This window comes from Crotalus tigris, unplaced genomic scaffold (genome assembly GCF_016545835.1).
Source record: "Crotalus tigris isolate CLP2741 ecotype Arizona unplaced genomic scaffold, ASM1654583v1 scf7180000017725.2566008, whole genome shotgun sequence".
Classification (NCBI taxonomy): Eukaryota; Metazoa; Chordata; class Lepidosauria; order Squamata; family Viperidae; genus Crotalus; species Crotalus tigris.
This window is the reverse complement of record NW_024096593.1, coordinates 1,825,462-1,853,140: the sequence shown is the minus strand read 5'-3', so window position 1 is coordinate 1,853,140 and position 27,679 is coordinate 1,825,462. Positions and strand designations below refer to the sequence as shown.

Here is a 27,679-nt window from a genome sequence, read left to right as displayed (position 1 = left end):
AGCCAATGGGTGGTAGAATGTGAACAATGGAATTAAAAATACAAAAGACTTGTAAGCAGCAGTTACAGGGCAGTCCTAAGTTAAAGCTTAACATATGAAGAAGAGGCAATGACAATTCATAAACACAAGAACTGATAATAAGATTGTGTCAGGCAAATTAACACCTGTAATGGGATAAGAAGGCCTTATCTCTATTCAAAGCCAAAAGAACAAACACAAATTGTAATTAAACTATTCCTGGCTAACAGCTCTTTTTGAAATTCTTGTATAAAGAATGGAAACTTTTAACAATCTTTAAAGTGTGAGTAAAATATGGTTTTTAGTCTAAGGACACCAGGTCCTTGAATCTTCAAGTAAAATATTGAAATGTACCTGACCATCATCTAAAAAAATGGTTTTGAAATAAAATTGTGTCCATGACTCTGAAAATATTGTAGTATCCTTCAAAATGGAGCTTTAAAATGTTTGTGTAGATATGCTTTTCTTCATCACAACTGTTGACTGATCTTGTCCAGAACTGGATTCTAAGGCCTGATAAGCATTGGGACAGGAGTCTCTGAGGTAATACCATAGACTAAACTGGAAATGATTTTTTTAAAGCTACTAAAGCAATAGAAAGAGACTTTAAGAGAATTATTGGAAGTCACCAGAATTTTAGTTTGATTCAAAGTAGATTTGAACTTTTTAATGCTTCTCTTTACATCAGGGGTGTCAAACTTGCATATCACGACTTTTTTTCTCCCATTGCCGGCAATGGGGTGGGCACAGTTTCGCTATGATGCATCTGGCCCACGGGCTGGCAGTTTGACACCCCTGCTTTACAGTTTTGAATCTAGCTACAATACCTTGTCTCCGATTACTATGAATGATTTGCACATTATGCCCTTTACTAAATAAAACAAAAATGAGTTTGTACAACATATTACCCCCAAAACCAGTTTATAAATAAAATGACCAGATTTAGATATTTAGCCAGAACCATACTTAACATGTTGTATAAACTAAGCATTTCTTATTTATTTAGGGCACTGAACATCAGATCATAATACCTAAGCTCATATGTGGTTATCTATGATACTCTGATGAATATAATGTAACATAAGCTTGGGCAAAACTATAAATGACTATTTTCCATTAAGTTCACAATATGAAACTGGACAAATTATTCAAATGTTAAGGATTCATAAAGGGAACTTTGAGTATCCATTCTTTCATGGTGATAATTTTGAAATCCTGAACAAACATTAACAACTCTCCATGTACCCACATTCATTTATCTCAAAACTGATAGGCTTTTTCATCTTGATTATAAACAAAGTTGCGGAAGAGATCGTTTTAATCAAAGTAAGCAATGTTTATTTGAACTTCAATAAGGACGACCCCCCCCTCCTAAGTTTTGGAATTTAAAAAAAAATACTGAAAACGTATTACAGCTTGAATGAATATAAAAACATTAGCAGAAAGAAAACAATTAAAATAGTAAAAAAAATAACCTTTTAGTTTCAAACACTTGAATAGGTTAAGTCCTCCCAACATAAGCTAATATCTGCTAAGTTGGTAAAACACAAACATTTTACAAAATGAAAAAATTGCTTGTTATGTGAACTGCATAAAACCGCTCAATTTTTTAACGACTGTACAGTTTTGTCTTGAAATCTACAGACCGTGCAGTACACAACAAAAGCATTGACCCACCCTTTCTCTATGAAGCTGCAGATGGCAGAAATATTGGTTAATATTAAGATGAAGCCACTATTAAAAGTGAAATGCACACAAAAAGACTTGGTCTTGTCTTAACAAGCTATGTTTACATTTACAGTATAATTCTACCTGTCCTTCTCAGCTTCATTTCCCACCCACTTCCCGCATCTATCTAATTTCTTGTCCATCTCTAAATTCCAATTATACTGTACATACATTTAGGAGAGAGCATATGTAAAAATTCTTGCAGCAGTATGGTCAATACACAGTTTCAGAAGATTACACAGAAGCCTTTCTTCCCCAAGATAGCTACTATCATGGAGACTTTCAAATACCAATGCAAACTTTCCTTTGAGTATAACTGTCAATGTTGGGTATTCATTTCAGGACAAAGTATAATGAATGAGTCACATATGGTGATGTTAGTGAGTTAAATAAAACTGCTTGAGAACAATATTCAATTGACATTAAGTTGGCCATCCCTAGCTTTTACAATCCCCTGCCTAAAGATTGGAAAGAGATTACTATTGTGAAAACTGAATTTTTAAAAATAACTTAGTAATTTAATAGGACCTTTCTTCCTGATCTAACAATTGGTCACAGATATCAAGTATAATAAAGGCTGCTGCCAGTTTTGTACATGTGTCTGAGTCATACATCCTTCAAGTACATGCAAGGCTCACTAGATTCTGAAATTCAGAATTCTTTTAAGAAACAGAAGAGATTGGGTTATGAGGAGAGCCCATCTGTGTAAGAACTTTATCCAGCCATTGAAGAGGACCATGCAAATGAATTTCAATCCAACATGGTGTGCTTGTGACATCTTGCCGGTGATATTCAGCTCCCCAACCCTAGGAAATAGAAAAGTTTTAATGTTAGCAGATATGTCCTAATATACATACTAGCATCTTGGTCCTATTAGCATCTTGATAATACAAAGGCAATTTTTATTTGTTTAGCATATGGTATCTACAGAGGTCATACAATCATTGATACACAACACTAATAAAACACATTATACATTCAAACACAAATATAAGTTTAAATAAAGCATCGGCATATATATAGTATGTAGACAATACAATATATGAGATAAAATATTAAATTAAGGAAAAACCATAATAAAATCATCAAAATATAGTGCCATAGAGTTGCAATAGGATAGTTGTTATTCTACAAAGGCAGTAGGGAATACTAATCATTAGGCATTCTTTCTTTTTTAATGAATTAAGGTGTATTCCCATATTATGTTCTTTGCATCTTTATCAGTAGTGGATTTAAAGCATGGCTTGACGAAAAGAAAGCCATTTTCCAATTAACTCAGTACATATCACTGATGAGATTTGCAGTAAAAATTCCATTTCCACTTCCTGGGGAAAAATATGTGTCAATGTACAAGTAGTCCTTGGTTTATGATCACAATTGAGTCCAAAATTTCTGTTGCTAAGTAAAACACTTGTTAAGTGAATTTTGCCCCATTTTACTTACTTCCTTGCTACAATTATTAAGTGAATCACTGCAGTTATGAAGTTAGTGACAGTTGTTAAGTGGCTTCCTCATTGACTTTGCATGTGAGAAGATCACAAAAGGTGATCACATGAGCCCAGGATACTGCAACCGTCATAAGTACATGCCAGTTGCCAAGCATCCAAATTTTGATATAAACCTGACAAATAAATATCCATTTAATTATGCATCAATGGATAAGCTATTTCTGATAGGATATTATCTTCCAAAATTAAACTGCTAAATTTTGTAGTATCTTCAATAGGAGCATTACTCTCCAAACTCCACAGGCTTTCCACTGGATGGCTAAGATTCCAACACTCAATTGATCTGAAATTCTGATTAAGATTCTACCTCAAAATAAGGTTTAATAATTATGTAAAGCATTCCCAAGAGATACTGGAATAAGCAAAACATCTTTCTTCAAAGCATTAAAGCAGCTGTATCCTTTAGAAGTCTCGTACATTGCTTGGAGGGCTGTTAGTGACTGCTGTCAGGACACTTCAGCTGCCACAACCAGCAATGCTTCCTTTCCCAAACACATTTAGTGCAGATCCAGATCACAGTTAAGTTTTGAGAAACTCTTTCTCTCTTTCTGTATACATGCACACATGTGCAAGAAATTCTGTTGAGCTCTAAGATTTTAGGCAAATTAATGCCTTTTAAATTTTATTGTTTGGAGAGCAGGCAGTGAATTGCTAGCAACTCAAGCCATTGTTTTTTTTGTTTCTCTGGCTCAAAAAGTCACTCGTTCATGAACAGAAATGGAAAACCTTGCTTACCTTTACAAAACTCATACGAATAGTGCACATCTTAGTAAGTTCATACACAGTTTCAAAACCATGGTTCACTGACTGAGCTAAAAGTTGAGCGAATTCTTGATTGTTGAAAATTTTTAAGCTGCAGCCACTCGGAATTTTGCAGACGGTAGTTGGATGAAAGCCATGATGGTAATTGCAATTTCGACTTTGCACAAATATACTACTGTCACTAAGGCACTCTGCATAGACTTCTCCGCCAACATAATACAAATGGACTCCTGGAAAAGAGACAGAAGATTGTTAGATTTTCTCTGAAATTGTAGAAACTTCTACTTGTGGCACAAAATATAAATGAGGAATTGCATATACTCAATCAATTTAGCAGCTGCGTAGAGAAAATAAGGTTTTAGTCATCTGGGTATACTCTTACACCTAAGTATTTCCCCAATTATGAACAATAGGGATACTTCTAGATATTTGTTTTGGCAGCCTAAAACTATCAAAATACAAGAATTCATGAATTCACATTCTTTAATATAGTCAATCTCTTTGCAATTAGTCAAAACTACAACTTCTTTATGATGCCTAACTGGGATGCAATTGTCTTACACACATCTAGAAAAACTCTTTTTGTCTTCTAAATAGTCAGCCTTTCTCTCCTAACTGCCAATGGGGGGGGGGGTAGGGAACAAACATCTCTTACCTTTATATATTCTTGGCTTTTTAAAAGTATTTTGAGCACAACTGTGTGCTAATGTTTCCCTTTTCCCTTTTCAATAAATGCCTTTGCCATTCATCAAAATTACTCAAAAATATTTTTCCATAGAATTCATCCCAAGTCTTCATTATTAAAAAAAGATTCTAGAAAACCCCAATCCAAACCACTATCGCAGTTCTTAAAAGTAAGGATGCAACATGCTACTGGAGTGATATAATTTTGCCAATTCAAATGAAACTTATTTGCCTTTTTTTAAAAAAAAAACTTAAAAATTCCAATTTGCAACTGTGGATTGGAAAGAGACATGTCCAACCACTTTTCCCTTATTCTTCATCTATTATTACATAAAATACATCTATACTTCTATGTACAGGAGATTCAATAGATATTTCAGCCTCCAATATATAAGGATTTACCATCTTTACTTCAGCCATAGTCAGATTCATTTCAAATGGATTATTTCTATAAAATGTTGTAGCAGCTTTCTTTAATCTGCATTAGAGTATATTTCTCACTATCTCAGGACAATATCAACTTTTTCTGGAGAAATATCCATCACACTGGGGGGGGGGGAGGAGGTGTAATCCCATTCCTACAGCATTTTGCAGAGATAAACATATGAATAATGTTGTTGAATACATTATTTCTCAATGAAGCCTAAAATCCTGTTAAATGTAGTTTGCATCTCCAATGTACTGACATGATGAGAATCAATAATACCTTTGCCAATATGCCGCCTAGTATTCTCAATAGTAGAATTCCGGTTAACATTTGACAAGAGCCCCAGGCAAAACCTGTTCTTGTTATTTGAGGGATCAGTGAAGCCATCCACCAACAAACTTGTGGAAGAGGCATGAAATGCCTCTCCAACACGATTATTGAGTTCGTAATAGACAATAGAGCACCAATGTTTTGGCTCTTCATAAGCAACTGCCTGAACATCTGCAACAGAAGAAAAACAGAAATAAGCAATGCTAGAATTAATGAGTTCCTGAGCTTTAAAGTTTAATTTATTTATATTCATTGTGTAGACTTTGGCTTAAGATCATGGGGGAAAAAATCTGGTGGTATAGTTTCTAATTAGAACTTCTCCCACAGTGTCCCATTATATGATATATTTAAACCATATTAGTAATTCAGTCAAAGCATTCAAAGCTGAGAAATGGAAAGGAGGTGGAGCAGATATTTGAGCAAGCATATGAAGATTTCTTTTTAAAAAAGAATAGTTCCTCTAAGCAGCTTTGCATGTTGACTTACAAAAATAAAGGGTGCATAGTTCTTAAAGACAACAAATACATTATGGTGTAATTTCTTATGGAACAGACAGTAATTAAGTTCTCTTCCTAAGAATTTATTAGGTCTTTAGAATGCTACCAAATTTAGTCTACTGTAACAAAGTGAACACATAATTATATCTCATTTATTACAGTTCCTGTAATAATTACAGTTCCTTAGGTTTGGTTTAACCTGGTTTATTGAATAACCTTTAATGACTGTTCATACAATACAGTAAGTTATAAACATTGTTTTATAAACCACAAGAGCTAAGTGTATACAGAACCCAAACCTGTGTAGTCTTTGGTGATCTCTGAGTTTGGTTGTTTGCCCTAAGGCAAACACTGCTATATCTAAACAAGGCAAACCCCACACTCATTTGCACTGATATGAAATGGTCGTATAATGAAATGTCTGAAGCAAACAACTAAGCTCAGAGAACACCGAGGATTCCTTAGTTCATTCCTGAGCTACATATATTCTTTTTTTTTTTTTAGACTTCAAATCCAACCCATGTTATGGGTTAGTGCAATATATAAATCTTGTAAATTATTTCTAACAAAATATAATGGAGATGTATTTTTGGAATGTTTATTTAAGACATGCATTTATTAATCTTTTCCTTTTTTACAAATTTAAACTAAGGAAGAATTCTAGTCAACAATAACCATTCCTTCCTCTCAGCAACCAAAACTGCCTCTAGGGGAAAAAAACCCCTGTCTCCGCTATTCAACAAGAGAATATATTCATGCAACTACAGAACCTTCTGCTACAACAAAGTGTAATGAAACTGAAAGGATAACATAGAACTTCAAGGTCCATTTTTTGGGTACACTCATATAAGAAAAAATCCACTCATTCTGCACTAAATTTTCAGGTTGTGTTTAAGATTCATGCAGCCAATTTGTTTTTGATAAATTTTTAATTTACAATCTTATTAAAGTGTTAAGAGGGAAAAGTGCTGCTTTATAATCTATAGCAACAACAACCTCTTCCTGACTCACTGAACTACAAATTTAAGAAAGATGTTTTTGCTTTTACTGGCTAAAGAAACTGATTGCTTCCAGGAACTCTTGCCTTCCTTTTTGATAATTATCTTACTCAGAGTAATTCAAATGTATATGTCTGATACTGTCTGTTTACACAATGTTATTTTTATCCAGGCAGCTTGAGGCAACATACATGGGCTTCCTTGCATTTTATTATCATATCCATCCTATCAGGTAGATTCAGAATAAAAACATTGGAGTTGTTCATCATTACTCAGTGACATTAATGAGCAATCTGGGGTTTTCACTTTCTCCCCCTATATTTATTTCACACATCACAACTGCTTGCACAATATGTAAACCCAGACAATTTTTTTGGTATATGGTTTTCACAAATGAAATTGAACAGCTGGGTTCAAATATTGTGCTAAGCCATGGTTCATTTAAAAATGGTTTATTGAATAAACTACAGATGGCTGGGGTAGCACAACATGTTAAGGATTGGCCAACTGCTGCTGCAAACAATTCGCCGCATTTTTAATCCTTTCAAGTCACTGTTGGGCAATCTTTAATTATTAGTAACTCAGTGCACTTTTCACAGCAAGTTGCCAGTAACTATTACTGCTGCACAGCTTTGCCCTAGTTCTCAAACTCAGGAAGAAATCCTGCCAGCTGGCCATTCCTGAAGAGTGAAATCATCTCTCTCTCTCTCTCTCTCTCTCACACACACACACACACACACACACACACACACACACACACAGAGGCAGATTTCATACGAACTTCCTCACATTTGCCTTAAGTCATGCAGAGCAGGTGTGTTTTGTCTCTCCATTCCCAGCATGAGCCAACAATAGGAATTACCCAACTTCATTGACAGGATGCAGCTTGTTAAGTAAAGTCTCTTAAGACTAACAAATCTTCACAAGGAGCAGGCCTCCAAATCTCTGTAGCCAGAGAGCACTGGGGTTTGCGTTTATTGCTAGTGCCCTTCATAAACATGAACTGCAGCAGACCTTTTTGAAAGGCTATTAAACAAAGGATGTAACCATGCATATCAGGTAGAGGTCTGGGGCAGAGATAAGAACTCACTGAATTAGCGGAAACAGGTGTGGAATAAATAATATGAATGGAAAAAAGAGTCTATTTCCCCTTCACAAAATGAAGGGAAGAATACTCTAATTACAGTATTTTAATTACTAATATTACTAGTAGGAATCAGGTTGTCAACTTTACTCTTTCTGCATTCTTAAGGGCAACCTGCTTCACCTCATTTGCTCCCTGCCAAACAATATAATCCAAGATTAACAGGAAGAAAGAAACTGAAGCTTAATCTAATACCAATTCTAGCAAATTTATAAGATTCGTCTGAAACTGGTGTAATTGGGGTTTAGCTGACATCCAATTCAATACAACACAGCCCTAGTGGCTGATGTACTGCCAATCCCTAAATTAATGTCTGACTTAAGAACAACCACTAGGGCTTATCCTTAAGGATACAAACAAGCTTACTATTACTAGCAAAGGTGGATGACATTCTCTTCCTCAAGCTCACAAAGCACTGAAGCTGCACAGTATTTCCAGAACTGCTGAAGGCAAATATTTTTAAGCTATAGCCTGTTTTCAGCAATTTTCATTGGTTCCTAAAAACATTGCGCTGCTACAGTGATTTAATCTGCTGGAGGAAGGACAATACCATTTGCCATTTTTAGTAATAAGCTGTTTGCCTGTCTACGTTCCAACTTAAAATACAAATTTGGGTTAAGGCAGTTAGGGAATGGAACTAGTTATTAACCAGTGGACTGCCTGTAATATGATCATATTCTTAAGTTCAAAGTCAATTCAATTAGATGCCAAATGGATCATTGGGTATGAGCACTTGCCTCTTTCTTGCACATAACTAATTTGTGGCAACTCATACCATAACCCTTAAAAACTCAATCAAATCTCTTAGTTTACATGGATAGAGGAAGGGGACAGTCCTAGGGAATGAAAATATTTTAGGGTTGAGATATTTATACAATTTTATAAAAATTTTGGAAATTTTATAATTTTTATAATTTATAAAAAAATAAAAATATGCAGAAAATCATAGTTAAAGCAAAACACTGGGAAATTTGTCTTTTTTCAGCTACAAGGACTACTTACAATAAACAGATCAGCAAAAACGCAAGTGTTTACATTTATCTACTAAAAGCTTGCTTTAAAGCAGAATAACATGAAGAAATTGTTGCTTACTTTTATCCTTCAAAAGCTTTTCAGTTGCTTACTAGGCTTAGTAGCAGCCAAGTTATCCAGGTGGTTGCATATCTGGTCCCAACAGCTTGACAGGGCATATTGTGACTGAACTATCTCCAAGTATAGCAAAATGTGTGAACATATATTGAATGCTAGTGCTCAATTAAACACAATTTTGTCTGCTGAACCATTTTGCACAAGTCTTAACATAAGCATCTTATCATATCCACTGCTGCTTTTAAGCGCAGCACTTAAGAGTTGATGCATGTCATTTTTATTCTGCCTTCTTCTTTAGCAGGAATTTAAGACAATACAATGAAAATATAAAACAGGAAGTAAAAGTGCCATACACATATACAAACATTTTTCATAATTGAAATATGAAGTGTCACCTCCTCTGTTTATTTCTGAAGGAATTGAAGGTGCCATCATATTGGTATCCATTGGTTGTGAACCATCCTGGGTCATCTGGTCTTCTGGAGGTAGATAAGCAGGAGGGGGAGTATCAGCTAAGGTAAAACAAAATACTGTTATTTCATCTTTGTACCTATCCATTTTATGGACAGTGCTAAGCCAAACTACAATGTACTTATAATAATAGAAGAAAACCATCCATTTTTTACTCATCTCTGTTAACATGGCTATCACAGAAATTATTTACTTTTCCTTGAAGGAATTAGGTTTGGGAAAGTTCTGAAGCAAACAGATCAAATCTCTATATGTGAAAAAGAAGTGCTGATGATTTGCATACAGGTCATCTTTTCCAATATATTTATCAGTAGACAGGTGCTACATCCTAGTGCACAACAACAAACATTTAAAGCACAACTTATTGATGAAGGCATTAAAATTTAATAATCAATGGAGGCAAAGCATCAATGTAAAACTTTTAGTATTACTGATTTGCAGCCATAGGTGATTATCTCTATATTATTTTTATGCTAACATTGTCCTGGTGTTTATTTGTAACATTCTCTTAACCCAAAGGTATGCTATTGTCAACTGAACTCATCCTTAGGTTTCAACACCCAAAATGTAGAAAAAAAATTATAGGAACTAAGCATTTACTTAGTGGGGGAACTGGGAGGTTGCCATTCTGCCATCTTAAAAAGTTTACCTAACTTTTCTAAAAAGAACACCCTTTGCTATTAAAATGGCTAAATAAAATTACATCTTTTTCTGAAATAATGAAGAATATGCTATAGTGCATATATTATAGCATTATTTAGTAACTACTGCCTTCTTCTTGTTTCTTAAATCCAGTTTCTGGAGATTCCATGGCTAAATCACAGAATAGAAGCAGCAGCTAAGTAGAGTTTTTTTTTTTTTCATAAATTCAACTGGGAATAAAAATGTAACTCCATAAAAAAATTCTGACTTGAGCAATCATTTAAAACTTACTATAAAAATATATGTTATTTAGGAATGATCACATTCCTTCCAAAAACATAAACTTTATTCGTCTTATTGATGATTTACCTTCAAACAGTTGGTTGGCCTAGAACACATTAATGCCTCACGATCTTGGGAGACATATTCTCAACTTTAATTAAGCTCAAATAGCTTGGTGATATTCAGTAACTGCCAACATACTACGTCATCCTATATCAGTGATGGCGAACCTTTTAGAGACCGAGTGCCCAAACTGCAACCCAAAACCCACTTATGCATTGTCGGGTGCCAGGTGGGTGTGGCCCATTGGCTGGGTGTGCCCATTGGCTGGGTGTGGCTGTGGTGGTAACGGCAGACTGGGGGGGACTAAAAAGTTCAATCAATCAATTCCAACTTTGCAAGATCTTTTTTTTTTCTGCGAGAAGTTGAAATTGACTGATTGAACTTTTTTTTTTGTACACAGCGGCGGAGCCTAAAGCGAAAAGGTTTTATAAAACCCAGCTGAAGGCCTAGGACTGGGGCGACGGTGCGCGTGCCCACAGAGAAGGCTCTGAGTGCTGCCTCTGGCATCCGTGCCATAGGTTCGCCACCACTGTCCTATATTCTCTCATGAATGAGGGAAAACTATCTATATGCTTTATGTAAGCAAGCTATATATATTTTATAGTTATTTTGAAACTTGATGAAGCCTCAATAATATTAAGGAAATCTGAGGTAAGAAAGAAAAAATAAACAAGTCTGTCTTGGCCTAAAGGATGGTAGCCTGAGCAAAGCAAGGCCAAAATTATCTTATTAGGAGGAATATCCAAATCCTTTCTAGTTCCCCTTCTGGAACATGAGGGATATATCCACTTAAGTATGCTTTAGTTCCACTGCAGAAAATAATGCAGCTATTAGGAAACATATTTTATCAAAAATTTTGGAAATATTTTATTGGCTTAACAAATGCACTAAAACCACTGGAACATCATCCTTCCCCTCTTTGCCTCCCGCTGGTCAATGTGCTGTCCCAAAACCATTGTCAATGCTAAGAAGCTGCTGCTGAGGTTTCTCAGAAGAAGCTTACCTGGCATCTGAAAAGGGCTTCCTGGGTCAGAGCTGGCAGGTGAATGAGGGTAGGTACCACTGCTGCTTCCAGGCGAATTTGGATAGCTACTGTTTGGTGAATGGGGGAATGGATGACTGTTGGGTTGCTGGAAAGAGTCTGGAAAAGTAGCATTATGTGGCATATGAGGCTCGTTTTGTCCCAAGTTGCGAAATTGAGCCAGGAGACTGTGCTGAGGGTTGTATTCACTGTGTCTAGGAACAAGCACAGGAGGAAGAACTGAAAAAGAAAGAGAAAGGGAAGCTTGAAAACAAATACTGTACACAATGATAGCTGTACAATCATTTCAGTTCCAGTTAATGAAGAAGTCATACTTTAGGAACAGGTCTAAGGAGCAGGCCTAAGCAAAAATATTTCCTTGTGTCTAGCTACTACATAACTTACATTTTTGCTGGATGCACCAACTGCAGAATCCCACAGCTAGAAATTTAGTTTTAGCAACTGGGAGAAAAGTGGTTAGGTTTGCAGGCACTGGGACAGTCTTTAATTTATGCAAAGTATTGGGTACTGGCATCCTTCTGGATTAAATCTAGAATAGTTCAGGTTTAGGTTTATTCCATTATACATGACTTATATCCCACTTTTCCTCTTTTTGAGTTAACATACATAGTGCTGCCTTCTCCAATTTTTTTTAATATATTTTATTATTTTTTTTAACATAATCACCATTAATATTTGGTAAACAGCATGTTGTCCGGATTTATATTTACAATCAATCAGTAACAATTAGTTTCTATAATTCCATACTCTACATAGTAGTTTTCCTTGATTTTCTCTTTTTTCAATAATATTCTCTTTTATCAACCTTAAATTAGTACATTTCTTAGTATTTTAATAGATAACAATTGAATATAAACATTTTTCTAGTATTTCTACAAGTAACAACCACATAAATATGAAGCTTCTTTTCTAATTAATCATCTTACTCACCTTATCATAGATCCTGTTAGTAAGGTTCTTATTTAAATTTATTTTCCCCACAATGTTCAAAAACATTTCTACCTGTTAAGATTTTCTTAGAATTAATTACACTTAAATATTTAAGTCTTTTTCCTCATACAAGCCATCCCAACAGTTTTACATTTCTTGTAACTTAAAACAAAAACAAAAAAAGAGAAGAAAAAAGAAGGAAATAATATACTACTTGAAAAACTTGTCCCTCTTAAGCTAAATTACATTTATGTTCAAAAAAATTTCTATTCTTTTTAAACATATTCAAATCTTTAAGTATTCCGTCTAATAAATCCACAGCTAATCTTTTCAAAACATTCTTATTAATTGAAAGATTGATGAGAGTATATGTGTTTCCTGAGAGCCAGTAATACTACATCATAGTGAAAGTCAGATTTTCCCACTTCTCTAACGTTTAAGCAAAGGCATGCAAGACATTTCAAGTCATGTGATTTTATCAAATTTCTACAAAAGCTGGATCTGCAGAATGCTTCTTTCTACAAAAGCTAGATGAAAATCTGCAGCCACTTCTTTTGGTTTTCTAATCAGATTTTCCAGGAGCAAAAGACACTGGATTCTCCATATAAACTACAAAGGCCAGAAAGAAGGGAAAGTATCACTTCTAGCATACGTTGCCTGTAACACTCATGCACTTAATGCCATTAATTTAGGCTCGATTATTATGCTGGGAAGCATCATGTTTTCCTTTCCTAAAAAACTAAATTACAAAGATCTGGGTAAGACCACTTAAAATCTCCATAAGCTGTGCAATCAGAAGAATTAATAAATGGAAAAAGAAGTTCAGGCCCTAAAATAGGCATGCAATTTAATATGGCCAGGCTTAAGGGATTGTCATGGATGCCATTATGGCATCTTTGAAGAAAAGTACAGTTTCTACATACACATGCTCTAATGAACCATTTCATAAGCTACACTAGACTTTAATATAATTTCTCTGAATTTGGCTGAACATTATGAGTGACCCCAACCATGTGTGAATCCAATCATTTGTTAAGTCACTGCTTGTGGTTTAATATGTTATGTATACCCCATCAATTGTGGTTTGTAAAATAAACCAGAAATGTTACTTGAACTAGATCAGTGATGGTAACCGTATTCAGGAAAATACATATTTTTAAATTGTAAAGCTTGATCAGGGTCAGAATCTTCACTGTAAAAAATTAAGGGCTAAAAATGTATATAATGGGGGAGAATGCTGATTTTCAGAAATTGCTGGCAGCCCAGGGGAAGAGATATAATTGAAGAGACAGCATGAGACTTCTGCTGTATTCAGCCAAGCACACCTGTTGCCACAAAACAAACAAGAGGCCCACATCTGCTCTTTAAAGAGGCTGAGAGCCCCTGGAGGGTAAAGCTGTAGAGGTGTTAACTCTTGCCTAGACTGAAGCAAATGCTCTACTGCACTGTATAGACAACTATTATTTCTCAGACCGAAGCATCCTTCTAGAGCTCTGTGTTTTCCAAATTTAAACTTCCAAAATTCTCAACTGGTGGGTATGGAAGCTAGGACTTTAAGAAACTGTTTCCAATGGAACTGAAGGACACTAGATTATGGATTATGGATCTTTAAGGACCATGACAAGAGACAGATATTAATGTCCCTGACCCTCAAATCACCTTTCAACTGTCTGAAACAAAAGCCAAATCTAATGTACTGTGTTTTACCTAATATGATATGCAAAAAACATACATTATGATTTAGTGTTATGTGTGAATCAGATTATATTTTGCCAAGAAATCATAGTTTAAAAATAAGCCCCAACTGACTGACTTCATATAATATATGAAATAATACCAAAAACCTATATGTGTTATTTAGTATGATGAGCAAATTCACCCTTGGATTTGGTTCAAATGCCACATCTACTGTAATAGTTATTCCAGTGACAAAATTAATACTGATGTTATAACTGAAAAAACTGGTTTTAAACATTTTAGAAGGATTAATTCAGGAATTCAGCATCAATTATCTGAATAATATTACTGTCAAGCCCTGCGGGGCTTGCCTTTCACTGGTGGGGGGAATTCGGAAACCGGTCCATTGCTGCTGAACACAACTGCGATGCTGCCCAGCCCCTTGCATCGGCCGGCACCAGAGAAAACCCCCCCTCGCCGCCTCGCCAGCCAGCTGGGTGTTGGAGACCGGCAGAACATCGCCGAGCCCAGCTGGCTGTCACCTGGAAACCCCAAGCCTACCGCTCCGCCGCCCAGCTGAGTGTCGGATGGCCTGTGGCCGCTGCGGAGCCCAGCCGACATGCGCAGACCGGCAGAAGGCCGGAACCAGGCAAGGGACTCTTCTCAATAACAGCGCAAACGACCTGTACAACAGCTGGACAAAGAGGGGGGAGGTGCAGAGCCAGGGGCCGCACACCACAGAGCACACATCGTTACCAGGAGAAATACTGTTGGCAGAGCACAGGGCCTCGGAGGAGCCTGGAACAGCGCGTCAGCTGATAGCACCATCTTGAACGGACAGGAGGCAGGGCAGAGGGGTGGAGTGCAGCTGGGGGAGGGCCAGGGCCGGACAAACGGGCTTTTAAAGACAGCTGGGTGGATGGTGGTTAGTGGTTGGAGGGCGGGATTGTGGTGTGGCACTATTATATGAAGCACTGAGAGCAAGCCACTCCCAGTGCTGACTTTGTTTGTTAGGGATTAAAATACCTGATTTGCACTTCGTTCCTGTGTACCTGCATTTATTCCATCGGGACGACGACCGACAGCGTGACAATTACATCATGCAAACAAAAATTGTTATGGATGCTGCAAAGTTGAAAAGGCAGCTTTTAATATTATAAACTGTAAAACTATTTGAAGGACCATCAGATTGCGTATATCGCAAGAGGAAAATCCATTTGAAACTTGTTTTAATTAATTATTACAGACACATTCAGAACAAAGAATTTCCCACAAGTCTTTACTTGTGAAAATCACATCAAGAAGGAATATTTAGTCATATTTAGATAATCGCCAGCTAAGATCTTCTAGAAAGTCTGGAATTCCTACCTAAAATTCAAAGTGTATATCTTACACACTCTGACATTATCAGATTCAATAGATTAGTGCATTTTTAAAAAGAGGTCTGAGAATTTGGGATTGAACAGATTTTTTTCTAACCAAAACCCATCTGAGCAAAGAGCTAATCATGATAATAGTGGTTTTAAAATCTCTGTGACTGTTGACTTGAAATTTTGCAAACCTTGACTAATATGTACTTTATTTATTTATTTAATAGTTATACCTCACTTTTCATTCAGGAGTTCAGTATACAATATATAGCACTTCCTCTTTTTATTATTTCTCACAGCAATAGCCTTATGAGGTAAGTTATAACTTGAAGACAGAGACATCTGTTTTTCTTGTGTATATTAATAACTATGATAGCATTTTCCAAACTCGTGCCTTTGCACAATTAGAATGAAACATTGCTGAGGGAAAAACAAGCAGACTATTTTTTTTTAAAAAAAAAAGCAAATTTCTCACCCAAATGTAAAAGTTTGGAAGAAGAAGCAATTTAAAGAAAAAGAATACAGAAATAAGGGTCTTTATTTAGATGTCCTCAGAATACCAATATGTTACATAATAGAGGAAGGTGTCCTGTATTAGGTAAACTATTGTTCTCTTAAGTAAGGGTACCCAACCCCCAGTCCGTGAACCGGCACTGGACCGCGGCATGCCAGAAAACTGAAGTCCGAAGTCCCATTCCTGGGATTCAGGCAGCACGTGAAACCACACTCCCTCCGGTCCACGGAAAAACCTCTCTCCACGGAACCGGTCCCAGGTGCCCAAAAGGTTGGGGGCCACTGCTCTGCGGTAAGAAAAGTTGTCCTCTGATGTGGAAAGAAAGTTAATATGGCAGATACATATTCCAAATAGATTTTCTACTCTTATGTACAGTATATATATCACTTGACACTTGGTTCCTTTGCTTGCACAACATGCAAAGATTCAAATAATTTATAAAGTACTTAAATCACTGGGGTTTTCAATATCATCAAACTGCTAAGGTAATTCAGAAATGATGTCTGAATCCAATTAATATGAAACATTGCGTAAAGTTTCACACATTACTTCACCAAATTGAGTAAACTGCTCATTACTTCCACGTGCAATATAACCGTAGTACCAAAAGGATGTGTTTCAAATCATCTATGTCTTAGAAATGCAGCCAGTGGAGATTTTTACCAAAGTCCTTTTCCAATTATAACCCGCTTAATTTGGTTTATGAAATGAAATTTACTTCTTTTAATGGAAATTAAATGAAACATTGTTATATAAAGAAGCAATAGTGGAGGACTATTAAGAAAAATAGTACTTTTTAAAAGCAACATAAAGGCACTGATTTAAAAATGTTTTTGGGATGCAAGTAAAGACTTTATTAGAGATTATTTCATACAACATAATATTAAACTTAAAAAGAAAGGACATTGGAAAACAGGCTATTTTGGATAAGATAAAAAGAAAAACTAAAGAAATCATCAGAGAGGGTAAGTATTTGTCATTAAATTAAACTTTTACAGCAACAGCTTTCCATGTTAACAGTAAGAAAAATGGAAATAAAAAAACCAAGCAACGCAAAAAAACCTGAATTTGCAAACAAACCAGGAAAATGGTTAGTGTATAAATTGAAAATGATATTGAAACTTCAAGAGAAAGACATTAATGGATAATGTGGCTATATAAAAAATATTTTATCAGTAACATTACAACTTGTATAAAGGAAATGACATTTCTTTGGAGAAAATAAATATTTAAAAATACAAAAACTACCAAGGATTATAGGCAAACAGAGGTTATGAATGGACCTATAATAAGGGAATTTTCAGAAAATCAAACCAGGAAAAGTACCAGATGGATTATCAGGTTTTTATTATGTTTTGAGGATGAACTTTTAGAACCTCTCCAAAAGGGTTAAGCCAGGCTGGCTTTGGGAACCAGAATGGAAGGCCCAGGCTCGCAGTGAATTGGCTAGGCCAGGGGTCTCCAACCGTGGCAACTTTAAGGCTTGTGGACTTCAACTCCCAGAATTCCTCAGCCAGCTTTGCTGGCTGAGGAATTCTGGGAGTTGAAGTGCACAAGCCTTAAAGTTGCCAAGGTTGAGGACCCCTGGGCTAGGGTGAAGTGGCAGCGGCAAGTTGTCCCATTCCGCTGCAAAATACAATATTCTATTTTACAGGGAGGAAAGATGCTAGAAATTTGTAAATGAGGTAATATAGCACTAATGCCTAAAAAGGATAAGATTTAACTTTACAAAAAATTATAAATCCATTATGATTATTGAATTATTACAAGTTATTCTCAATAATTCTAACAGATACACTGAAAATAATCTTGCAAGAATTTATTCATGAAGATTAATATATATATATATTTAGCTAAAAGACAGTTAAAGCCTGTATCAGAACTGTGTGGGAGTTTCTAGAATATTTGGGATAGCCCAATGAAAAACAAGCTGCATTAATTCTTTTAGGTGCCACAAAGGTGGAAAGACTTGGCATTATCCACAACGGAGAAATTGATGATAAAGAAGATAAAATTTGCTGGGATTACCAAATTAACATCTTTCACCATAGAAAAGGCATTAACTATTGCTAATGGAAAACCCTGTATACACTCTTTACATGAAATAGAAAAATGAATTTAAGATGTATGCTTTTAATAGATAAATATAGAATATAGATTTCTTTATTGGCCAAGCGTGGTTGGACACACAAGGAATTTTTCTCCGGTGCGTAGCTTTCAATGTTCATGCGAGTAATAGTGATAGGTTATGATCATAAAAATACATTCATCACAAATCATAAAATACAACACTTCATCTTAAATCATAAGATGCAACACTTAGTGGTAGTCATAGGATACTAGCTAAACAACAACATAAATCATACTAACATACTAAATAAAACAATATAAATTGTAAGATACAAGCAACAAAGTTATAGACATAAGAAGATAAGAACAGATAATAGGAAAGATGCATATAATAGTAATACAGTTTTACTAAGTAGTTTGACGGTGATATAGGAGTTAGTTGTTAAGCAGAGTGATAGTGTGTGTGTGGGGGGGGGAATTGTCCTTATATATAGTTGTTCTGGTGTGCAATGCCCTATAGTGTTGCCTTGATGGAAGAAGCTGAAACAGTTTATGTCCAGGATGTGACGGCTCTGTAGATATTTTCACAGCCCTCTTTTTTGCTCATGCAGTATCAGAGTGGATAATAATTGATGATTTTAAAAAAAACTTTTAAAAGAATCAGATTTTTTAAATTTAAATCGGATTTTTTTAAATTTAAATCAGATTTTTTTATTTTTATCAAATTTATTTTAATAAAATGCTTTTAGAGTAAAAATCTATCTAAATAGTTTTCTATTTAAGATACATTAACAATTTAGTTTATTCAGTACAAAATGGAGTTTAGTTATGTAGCATGAGGCTGTATATTCTGCATTATTTGCGTTTTTTGGTAAACTCATTCAATGAATCCAAGCTTTGCAAGCTGAGATAACATGCACTGCATTGATGCATTCACACAATTTCACAGTAACCATGAGATAAATCATAAAACAAAGTTCAGGAATATTCTTTTATCCCATTGTTTTGCAAATCTATGTACACTACAAACTGTATGATTGTTTGAAGAAAATGCATCTGTACCAGGCTCTAAGTGTTTTAATTAAATAGAAGAATTTGAGTAGGTCTCCAACTATCGTGTTTCCCCTAAAGTAAGACCCGGTCGTGTTATTTTTGCCCCCCAAAGAGGCAAAAATTCCTTTGTGGAACTGTATCAGCAGCTCCTTGGGTAGTCTGAGCTTTACAAGTTGCCACAGAAAGAACATTCTTTGTTGTGCTTTTTTGATGACACTTTTGATGTTAGGTGTCCATTTTAAATCTTGAGATATTATAGAACCTAGAAACTTGAAGGTCTCTACTGTTGATACTATGTTGTCTAGTATTGTAAGAGATAATAAAATAGTAGGGTTTCTGCCAAAATCTATCATTTCTACCGTTTTCAGTGTGTTCAAGATTGTTCCGGCCGCACCACAAGGCTAGTTGTTCAACCTCCCGTCTGTATGCAGATTCGTCATTGTCTCGAACGAGACCAATCACTGTTGTATAATCTGCAAACTTCAGTACTTTAACAGAGGAATCTTTTGAGATGCAGTCATTGGTATATAGAGAGAAGTGGAGAGAACACACAGCCCTGGGGGGGGGGGGCCCTGTGCTAATTATATAGGTATCTGATGTGATTTTGCCTAGCTTCACTTCTTGCTTCCTGTCTGTTAGAAAACTTATGATCCACTTACAGGTGTGGTCAGACACAGCCAACTGATTTAATTTAGTGAAAAGAATATCTGGAATGATGGTATTGAATGCCGAGCTGAAGTTTACAAAAAGACCCTTGAATAGGTCTTTGGAGATTCAAGATGTTGTAGGATTTAGTGCAGAGCCATATTAACAGCATTATCTGCCAATCTATTTGCTTGGTAGGCAAATTGCAAGGGGTCTAACAGCAGATGTGTAATGGTTTTCAGGTGGGCCAGCACTAGCTTTTCAAAGAAACTACGGATGTCAGAGCAACTGGTTTGTAGTCATTCAGTTCCTTGATGGAGGGTTTCTTTGACACTGGGATGATAGAAGACCATTTGAAGCAAGAAGGGCCAGCACATCTCTAATGATTTATTAAAGATTTGGATGAAGATGGGAGCCAATTGGTCAGCACAAACTTTCAAGCAAGAAGGAGTTATCTTGTCTGGGCCTGGTGCTTTTCCAGGCTTTTGTCTATGAAATAGACCTTGCACATTATTTTCTGAGATCATCAGAAGTGGGGGACCCAAGAGGATAGAGTCAGTTGTAGGAGGTTTGGCTGTTGTTGGTGTATCTAAGAAGGGAATAGTGGAGATAGATGACAGTGGTTTCCTCTCAAACCTACAGTAAAACACATTCAGGTCATCTGCCAGTTGTTAATTCCTTCAGCATGGAGAGGAGGTTTGCTGTAACCAGTGATGTTTTTTTTTTAGAGTTTTCTACATATTTGCTGGCTCATTTGTTGAGAACTGATTCCTTAGCTTTTCAGAGTAGTTTCTTTTTGCTGCTCTGATCTCCCTTCTTAATACATTTCTAGTCTGATTGTATCTTCTTTCCTGTAGGCTTCCTCTTTGGCAAGACATAGCTGCTTGAGTTTAGCTGTGAACCAAGGCTTGTCGTTACTGTATATTCATACGTTTCTGGTTGGCACACATAGGTCTTCACAAAAAACTAACATACGATGTTATATCTGTGAGTTCATCCAAGTCTGCAGAGGTATCTTCGAAAACTTTCCAATCAGTGCAGTCAAAGCAAGTCTGAAGTTTAGCTTTGCCTCCTCAGTCCAAGACTTCACTGATTTGATTGTTGGTTTTATGGTTTTAAGTCTTTGTCTATAAACAGGTACGAGGTGAATCATACTATGATCAGAGTGTCCCACAGCTGCTTATGGTAAAGACTGATAGGCATCTTTTAGTGTTGTGTAGCAGTGGCCTAAGTATTCTTGCCTCTAGTGAGACAGTTGATGTGCTGAAAATATTTTGGTAGCTCTTGGCTTAAGTTAGCACTGTTGAAATCTCCTAACACGATGAGGAGTGAATCAGGATAAATTTCTTCAGCCCACGGAATCTTGTCAGCTAGAGTTTGTAATGCTTTAATTGTGAGAGCTTATGGTAAAACATACACTGCAAATAGGACAAATCTTTATAGATTATATAGATTATAAAGATTTATATAATCTATAAAAGATAGATTAGAGAAAAAAAAGAAAGTTGTGGCGTGAACATAGAGTAAGAGGTTAATGTACAATTATAATTCCTAAAAAAGAAAATCACAACTCATTTCTTTAAATTTTCTTTCCTTTTTCTGTATTTTTGTTTTTTCTTTACTACTTTGTCTTTTCTTTACTACTGTTTTTTCTGTATTCTAAATATTAATTTCTCTTACTTTTCTCTTTCCTTTTTATAATCTTAATAAAGTTATTTTAAAGAAGAAAAGAAATGCAGGCAGGACACACCTAAATTTATCCATTGTAACATTAGCCTAAAATGCTAAAAATAGAGTATTATTTCAGCAGTTATACATGGTATTACCTAAATATCTACTTAAAAATGTAGTGTATGATATATGACATTGGAAGAATGTAAGTGCCTGAATAACTGAAAAATGTATTCTTCTTTGTAAACCATATGAAATATTATGTATAGAATGGCTTCCTAAAGATTTTGCAAAACAAAAACATTAAAATTAGAATCAACTTTAATAGGGTGAAATGAGCTATGATGTTCTCATTACATAATTTAAACTTAGTTTTCCCTATTTCTTTTAGTGGGGCTATTTAAACAAGTTATGCTTACTTCAGATACAAAAGCACATTTAATGTGCCAGATAGATTTGGCATCATCTTTAAGCTATCATACTTTTGTATATATAGCACAAAAATACTTTCATATAGTCAATTACAGTTGGCTGTTGCAGAAATGCCTGTGCAAGGCCTTTCTTTCCGACAATTGTGCAGGAGTGTTTGCCAACTGATGGCAAGTTTCCTCCACCATTTCTTCTTCCTCCTATAACCACACATATGCAGCAGTCTATCAGGAAGTAGTCTGACAAAGGGTGGCCTCTCCAAGCTTTGAATTCTCATTAAAGTTTCGCCTCATTCTAGCTGATTCAATTTCTAGCTGACTTACCAGACTGCTGACTGTTTTCAAAGACTAGCAGTCTCTCCTCTTGGTTTCAGAAATACAGTAATAACAATGTTTCAATAATTCAAGCAATTTCCTTACCATTGTGACCCATAATACAGTTCTTTAAATCTGATTATAAAGAAAACAATTTATATGTGTTGTTTGCCAACTTGCCACAATTCTTCAGACATCATGTAACTAGTTTTGCTCATTAATTTACTGGATATAATTTTTTATAAACCAAAAATATATTGCAAACAAGAACTCACCAAGTATATCATATACAGCCTTTGCTGTAAACTTAGAGAAGTCTTTTCCCAAATGAAGTACAGCAGATGCACCCAAATCTAATTTATAAGTCACTGCTCAAGGCAATATCTCACCTAAGCAAGTTCACTTCAAACCCAGCAAAAGGCATTGATGAAAATCATACACTGGTGCTTTTATATTTCTATTTCCTCTCTCACGAGACAAGGGAAGTTTTAAAGGAAGTCAAAGTACTGAGAGAGGATTGAAATGATGCCAAAGGAACTGCAAAGAAGCTAACAGTAAACTTCCAAATCAAGAAATACCAAGACTACTCTCACTAACACTGACAGGGCAAGCCACTAGAACAGTGGTGGCGAACCTATGGTGCGGGTGCCAGAGGCGGCACTTGGAGCCCTCTTTGTGGGCACATGTGCCGTTGCCCCAGCCTTGCCTCCCACGTGACCCCCTCCCCAGCAGCCACCCTGGAGGAAAGTCGCCCCGAGCATGGCCCACGCGGAGCAGTGCAGCTGAGGACATGGCAGCCAGGCAGCGTAAAAAAGACTCTGCCCTCACACCCCATCACGCAGTTGATGCTGCAGGACGCAGGCAAAGGGTGTGGCCACCATAGCGCTGCTGGGCTCCCTGGGCGATCTGCGGCGGGCCCTGGTGGTGAGTGGCCCTGCGGGCAGGCAGGGCGGGGATGGGGGGCAGAGCAGGGGCGGGTCAGGGGGTGGAGCAGGGCAGGGCCAGTTTTTGGGCACTCGGTCTCTAAAAGGTTCGCCATCACTGCACTAGAATATAACATGAGAGCAAACCCCACTCCCTACTGACACAGATCTTACTTGGTTTGGTTAATGAAATATCTGCAACAAGTCAAAATATTTTGGGCAAAAGATTATTGCTTTCATGCTATCAATTCCAGTCATGTTAAGAGTCTGCCTGAGTACTTTAACAAATATAATATATTGCTACTTTATTACAGTTGAGTAATGTTAGAATAGGAAAAAGTAAAATCTCCCCTCTCCCCCATTGAATTAATCCCACTTAGTGCTATTGTTAAAAATAACTGTAGATGGGGAAAGAAGGGGAAATGAACATATAATGAAATTTCCTACCTGGGCTTTCCACTCGTTTGTAATGATAGGGATTGATGCAGACTTCCTTCTGTTTTGAACCAAAGGGAAACTCACAGCATTCCAATGGTTTAAGTTCATGATGGCTCTGAAGATCAGGCCAGCGCCACACACGACAATAAATTACATGGGGAAGCCCCTTGCGATGAGAAACCTGAAGTCTGCCATCTAAGGAACGAGGAATTGTAACACAGTTGCTTGGCTGACCAGGACAACTTAATGCTTTTTCCAACTCTTCCATTGCTCCTTTTTTCTTCTTAAGTTTTTTAACTAAGGCATCAACAGCTTTCTCTGCCCATTTTTCCTCTTCATCCCCTTGCTTCCAACCCAGCAGTCTTTTAACAGCTGGGCTTGTAAAGGAGAACAAACTTGTCACATTCATAGTGATTAGTTAGAAGGAAAGTATTGGAGCACAATTTCTATATATCCTTCTAACAACTGTCCAGAACAAATTCAGATGATCTTTCCCAATTCCGAATTCTTGCAAAATGAACCCAACATTCCAGTCTGATAGATGTCTTTGGAGTTCCACTTCTTAGCCAGGTACCTACAGAACTTAACATTGGGAGGAAAAAAAAAGTTCTGTTAAAACAATATAACTTTACCCAGTGCTTTTTTTGTAAAAAAAAAAAAAAAAGGTGCCAGAACTCACACACATTATACAATCTGCCTTGCCTTCTCTACAAGGTTCCATCCAAAACAGGTGCCGGAACTCCGTTTTGGGCATTCTATGACAAAAAAAACCCTGACTTTACCAATATCGATAGCATACCTTTTCTACTTCATTGGCAAAATCCAGACTCTAATAGGACATTTTTATTATTACTGAGTAAAGGGTTATCATATAATATTAGTTCTTTTGTATTATGAAATAAAGCCAGTGTTTTTACTCCTCATGTAACATACAAACCTCTTTCAAAATAGTATTTTAGTTTAGACAACTGAAAGAATTAAAAGTACATAATGTTATTTCTATCAATCTCTGAAGTCGATCAGCAGTTAATATGTGAACAGTTTGCTGGCAATTCAGAATACTGATACTGATATCCCACCTGAATTTGTTGAGAGTTTATAAGCAACTATAACAGTCTAAACAACTATTAACTCTTTAGTTTAGTTGTAAAGTTTATAAAACTGCCACTCATAATTATGACAAATTAATTTTATTATATTTAGTGTTGCTTGTTATGAACCAGTCAATGGGTTTTTAAAATCCAATTAACCAAGATTATACTCTCTTCCTTTACACACACACACACACACACACACACACACACACACACACACACACACCAAAAGGGAAAAAATGGCTTAACAAAGATTCTGATTAAAATGCTTCTGCAGCATTCAAATCAAAATTCATACTGCTTTTTCCAGACATACAGTCTTTGTATATCCTGGGATACTAGACAACCTGTGACCCATTTAGGTACTGTTTCAGAAATATTTTCTTACTTAAACAGAGAAACAGAATGATTATAAGCAGCCGAAACAACAATGGGAGTTGAAGAGACTTCTTTTTTTCAACAATCTTTTTTATTAATTTTTTTTTCCGTCAACATATGTTAATTTTTCCAATCAAACAAGTTGTCTGGTATTTGCTAAGCTAATACATGTTCACTTCCTAATCCTTCATTCTTTTCTCTAACCAAGAATAAAATAAATTCCAAATTTGATAGTAGTCCGTATCTTCTTTGTCTTTCAGCCTCATAGTTAGTCTGTCCATCTCTGCACATTCCAATATTTTGGTGATTATTTCTTCTTCTGATGGCAATCCTTCATTCTTCCAGTACTGTGCAAAAATTATTCTTGCTGTGTGGTAATATGTAGAATTAAATATAATTTCTGCTCATTAATCGTTTCAGACATAATGCCTAGTAAAAAAAGTTCAGGTTTAAAATCCACTTGTTCACCAATATTTTTTCTAACCACATATGTATGCTTTTCCAATAGGCCTTTGCCTTCCCACATGTCCACCAAATATGATAATACGTGCCTATGTTATGTTTACATTTACAACATCTATCTGAGATATTTTTAAACATTTTTGCTAATCTTGCTGGTGGAAGGTGCCATCTATAAAACATTTTATACAAATTTTCTTTATATGAAGTTGACGTTGTTAATTTATAGTTTCTCTCCCATAACATTTGCCATTTTTTTAATTCTATATCATAACCAAAATTTTTTGCCCATCTTATCGTTTCTTTCACTTGTTCACTTTCCATATCTAAAATTAACAAAAAAGTATACATTTTCTTAATTAATTTCTCATCCGAGGTTAACAAAATCTTATCAAACACATTTTGATCCTTGTAAAATCCATACATTTTTACATCTTTTTCATATCTACTTTGTATCTGCAAATGTGTCCGCCAAGACAAATTTATTCCTAAATTTTCCAATTCTTGTTTAGATTTTAATTTCCCATCAATATCTAAAATATCTTTATATATCCATACTTTTTCAAAGTCTACCAGATTCGGATGTATAAATGCCTCCATCGTTGATAACCACCCTGGAATTTTTGAATATATTTTAGTTTTAATTTTTTCCCATACTGTTAATAAGGTATTTCTTATAAAATGATTTTGAAAGTACTTATGAACTGTTTTTCCCATACCATAAAAAAGCATGGCACCCCAATTGTAAATCATGTCCCTCTAAATACAATAACCTTTTATTTCTGAGTGTTATCCACTCTTTCACCCATGTTAACACAGATGCTTGATAATACAATGTCCATTCCGGCAACCCAAAACCTCCATTTTCCTTAGCATCTTGTAATGTTTTCATCTTAATTCTAGCTTTTTTCCTGGAGTTGGAGAGACTTCTGACTTCTGGCTGGCTTCTAGTGTCATTGAGTGTCCTAGTGGGAGCATTAGAAATAACCTTTCATTTCTTTCTTCCTTCTCTCCCTCCCTCTTCCCCTTTCCTTCTTTCTCTCCCTCCCTGCTTCCTTCCTCTCTTCCCTCCCTCCACTCCTTCCTTCCTTCCTATATCTCCACTCCTTCTCCCTCTCTCCCTATATCTACTAATTTTGACCAATTGAAAATTACAAACAAAAACAAGACTTTTAGTAGTATAAGAATATGAAATACATAAACTATTGACTGATTTTGATATTTAATTTTAATGATTCTAACACAATATCATTGCTCAGAGAGCTTGCCCAATAAATTTAAGGCACCAGACTAGGAGGCTAGGCACTGTGAGTTCTAGTCCTGCCTTAGCCGTGAAAGCCAGTTAGGTAACCTTGAGCCAGTCACTCTTTCTCAACCTAACCCACCTCACAGGGTAGCTGTTGTGGAGAAAACAGGAGGAGGAAGGTGGGTTGGATATAATCATTGCCTTGAGTTATTTATAAAAATAATAAAGGTGGGATACAAATAAACAAACAAAAAACCCCCAATCTAGTATAACAGATGATCTAAGGCGAAGAAGACTTTTTTAAGGGAAAAAAAAAAGTAATCCAGTAGACTGAATGCTTATCAGGAAGTGTTGAGATTCAGTCTACTTGAGTGAGAAAAATCTATGTTCATTAGGGAAGAGCAGTATAAATTAGCAGCAACATAATAAAAAAAATATTTATTCTCAAGAAACCTAAATCTCTGGAGCCAGATGAATCCTTGAGTACTGAAGGCACTAACACAGTGTTTCTCAACCTTGACAATTTTAAGGCATGTGGACTTCAACTCCCAGAATTCCACAGCCAGCATTGCTGGCTGTGGAATTCTGGGAATTGAAGTCCACATGTCTTAAAATTGTCAAGGTTGAGAAACACTGCACTAACAAATGGTTTGGCTGAATATATATATATATATCTTATCTTTAAGAAAACCCAGTGAACCAGTGAAGTGCCAGATGACTGACATTTCAGTCTTCAAAGAACAGAAAAAAGCAGGAAACTACAGATTCAGATATTCTGACATT

The 27,679-nt window shown here is 35.9% G+C and overlaps 1 protein-coding gene across 6 annotated transcripts in view; it reads right to left on the bottom strand.

Moving 5' to 3' along the window:
• Positions 1 to 1,333: 1,333 nt before the first annotated feature.
• SMAD1 (SMAD family member 1) overlaps positions 1,334 to 27,679 on the bottom strand; it is a 39,967-nt gene continuing 13,621 nt past the window's right edge. For 3 of the 6 annotated variants that reach the window (XM_039338978.1, XM_039338979.1, XM_039338980.1), the window contains exons 2-7: positions 23,729 to 24,301; positions 11,647 to 11,904; positions 9,551 to 9,697; positions 5,407 to 5,628; positions 3,990 to 4,246; positions 1,334 to 2,552 (exon numbers count right to left, since the gene is read on the bottom strand). In XM_039338978.1, coding sequence (XP_039194912.1) covers positions 2,409 to 2,552; positions 3,990 to 4,246; positions 5,407 to 5,628; positions 9,551 to 9,697; positions 11,647 to 11,904; positions 23,729 to 24,128 — 1,428 coding nt within the window. In that variant the 5' untranslated portion in view covers positions 24,129 to 24,301 and the 3' untranslated portion in view covers positions 1,334 to 2,408. The remainder of the gene's footprint in view (positions 2,553 to 3,989; positions 4,247 to 5,406; positions 5,629 to 9,550; positions 9,698 to 11,646; positions 11,905 to 23,728; positions 24,302 to 27,679) is intronic. The other 3 variants (XM_039338981.1, XM_039338982.1, XM_039338983.1) reach the window with 3 other exon arrangements.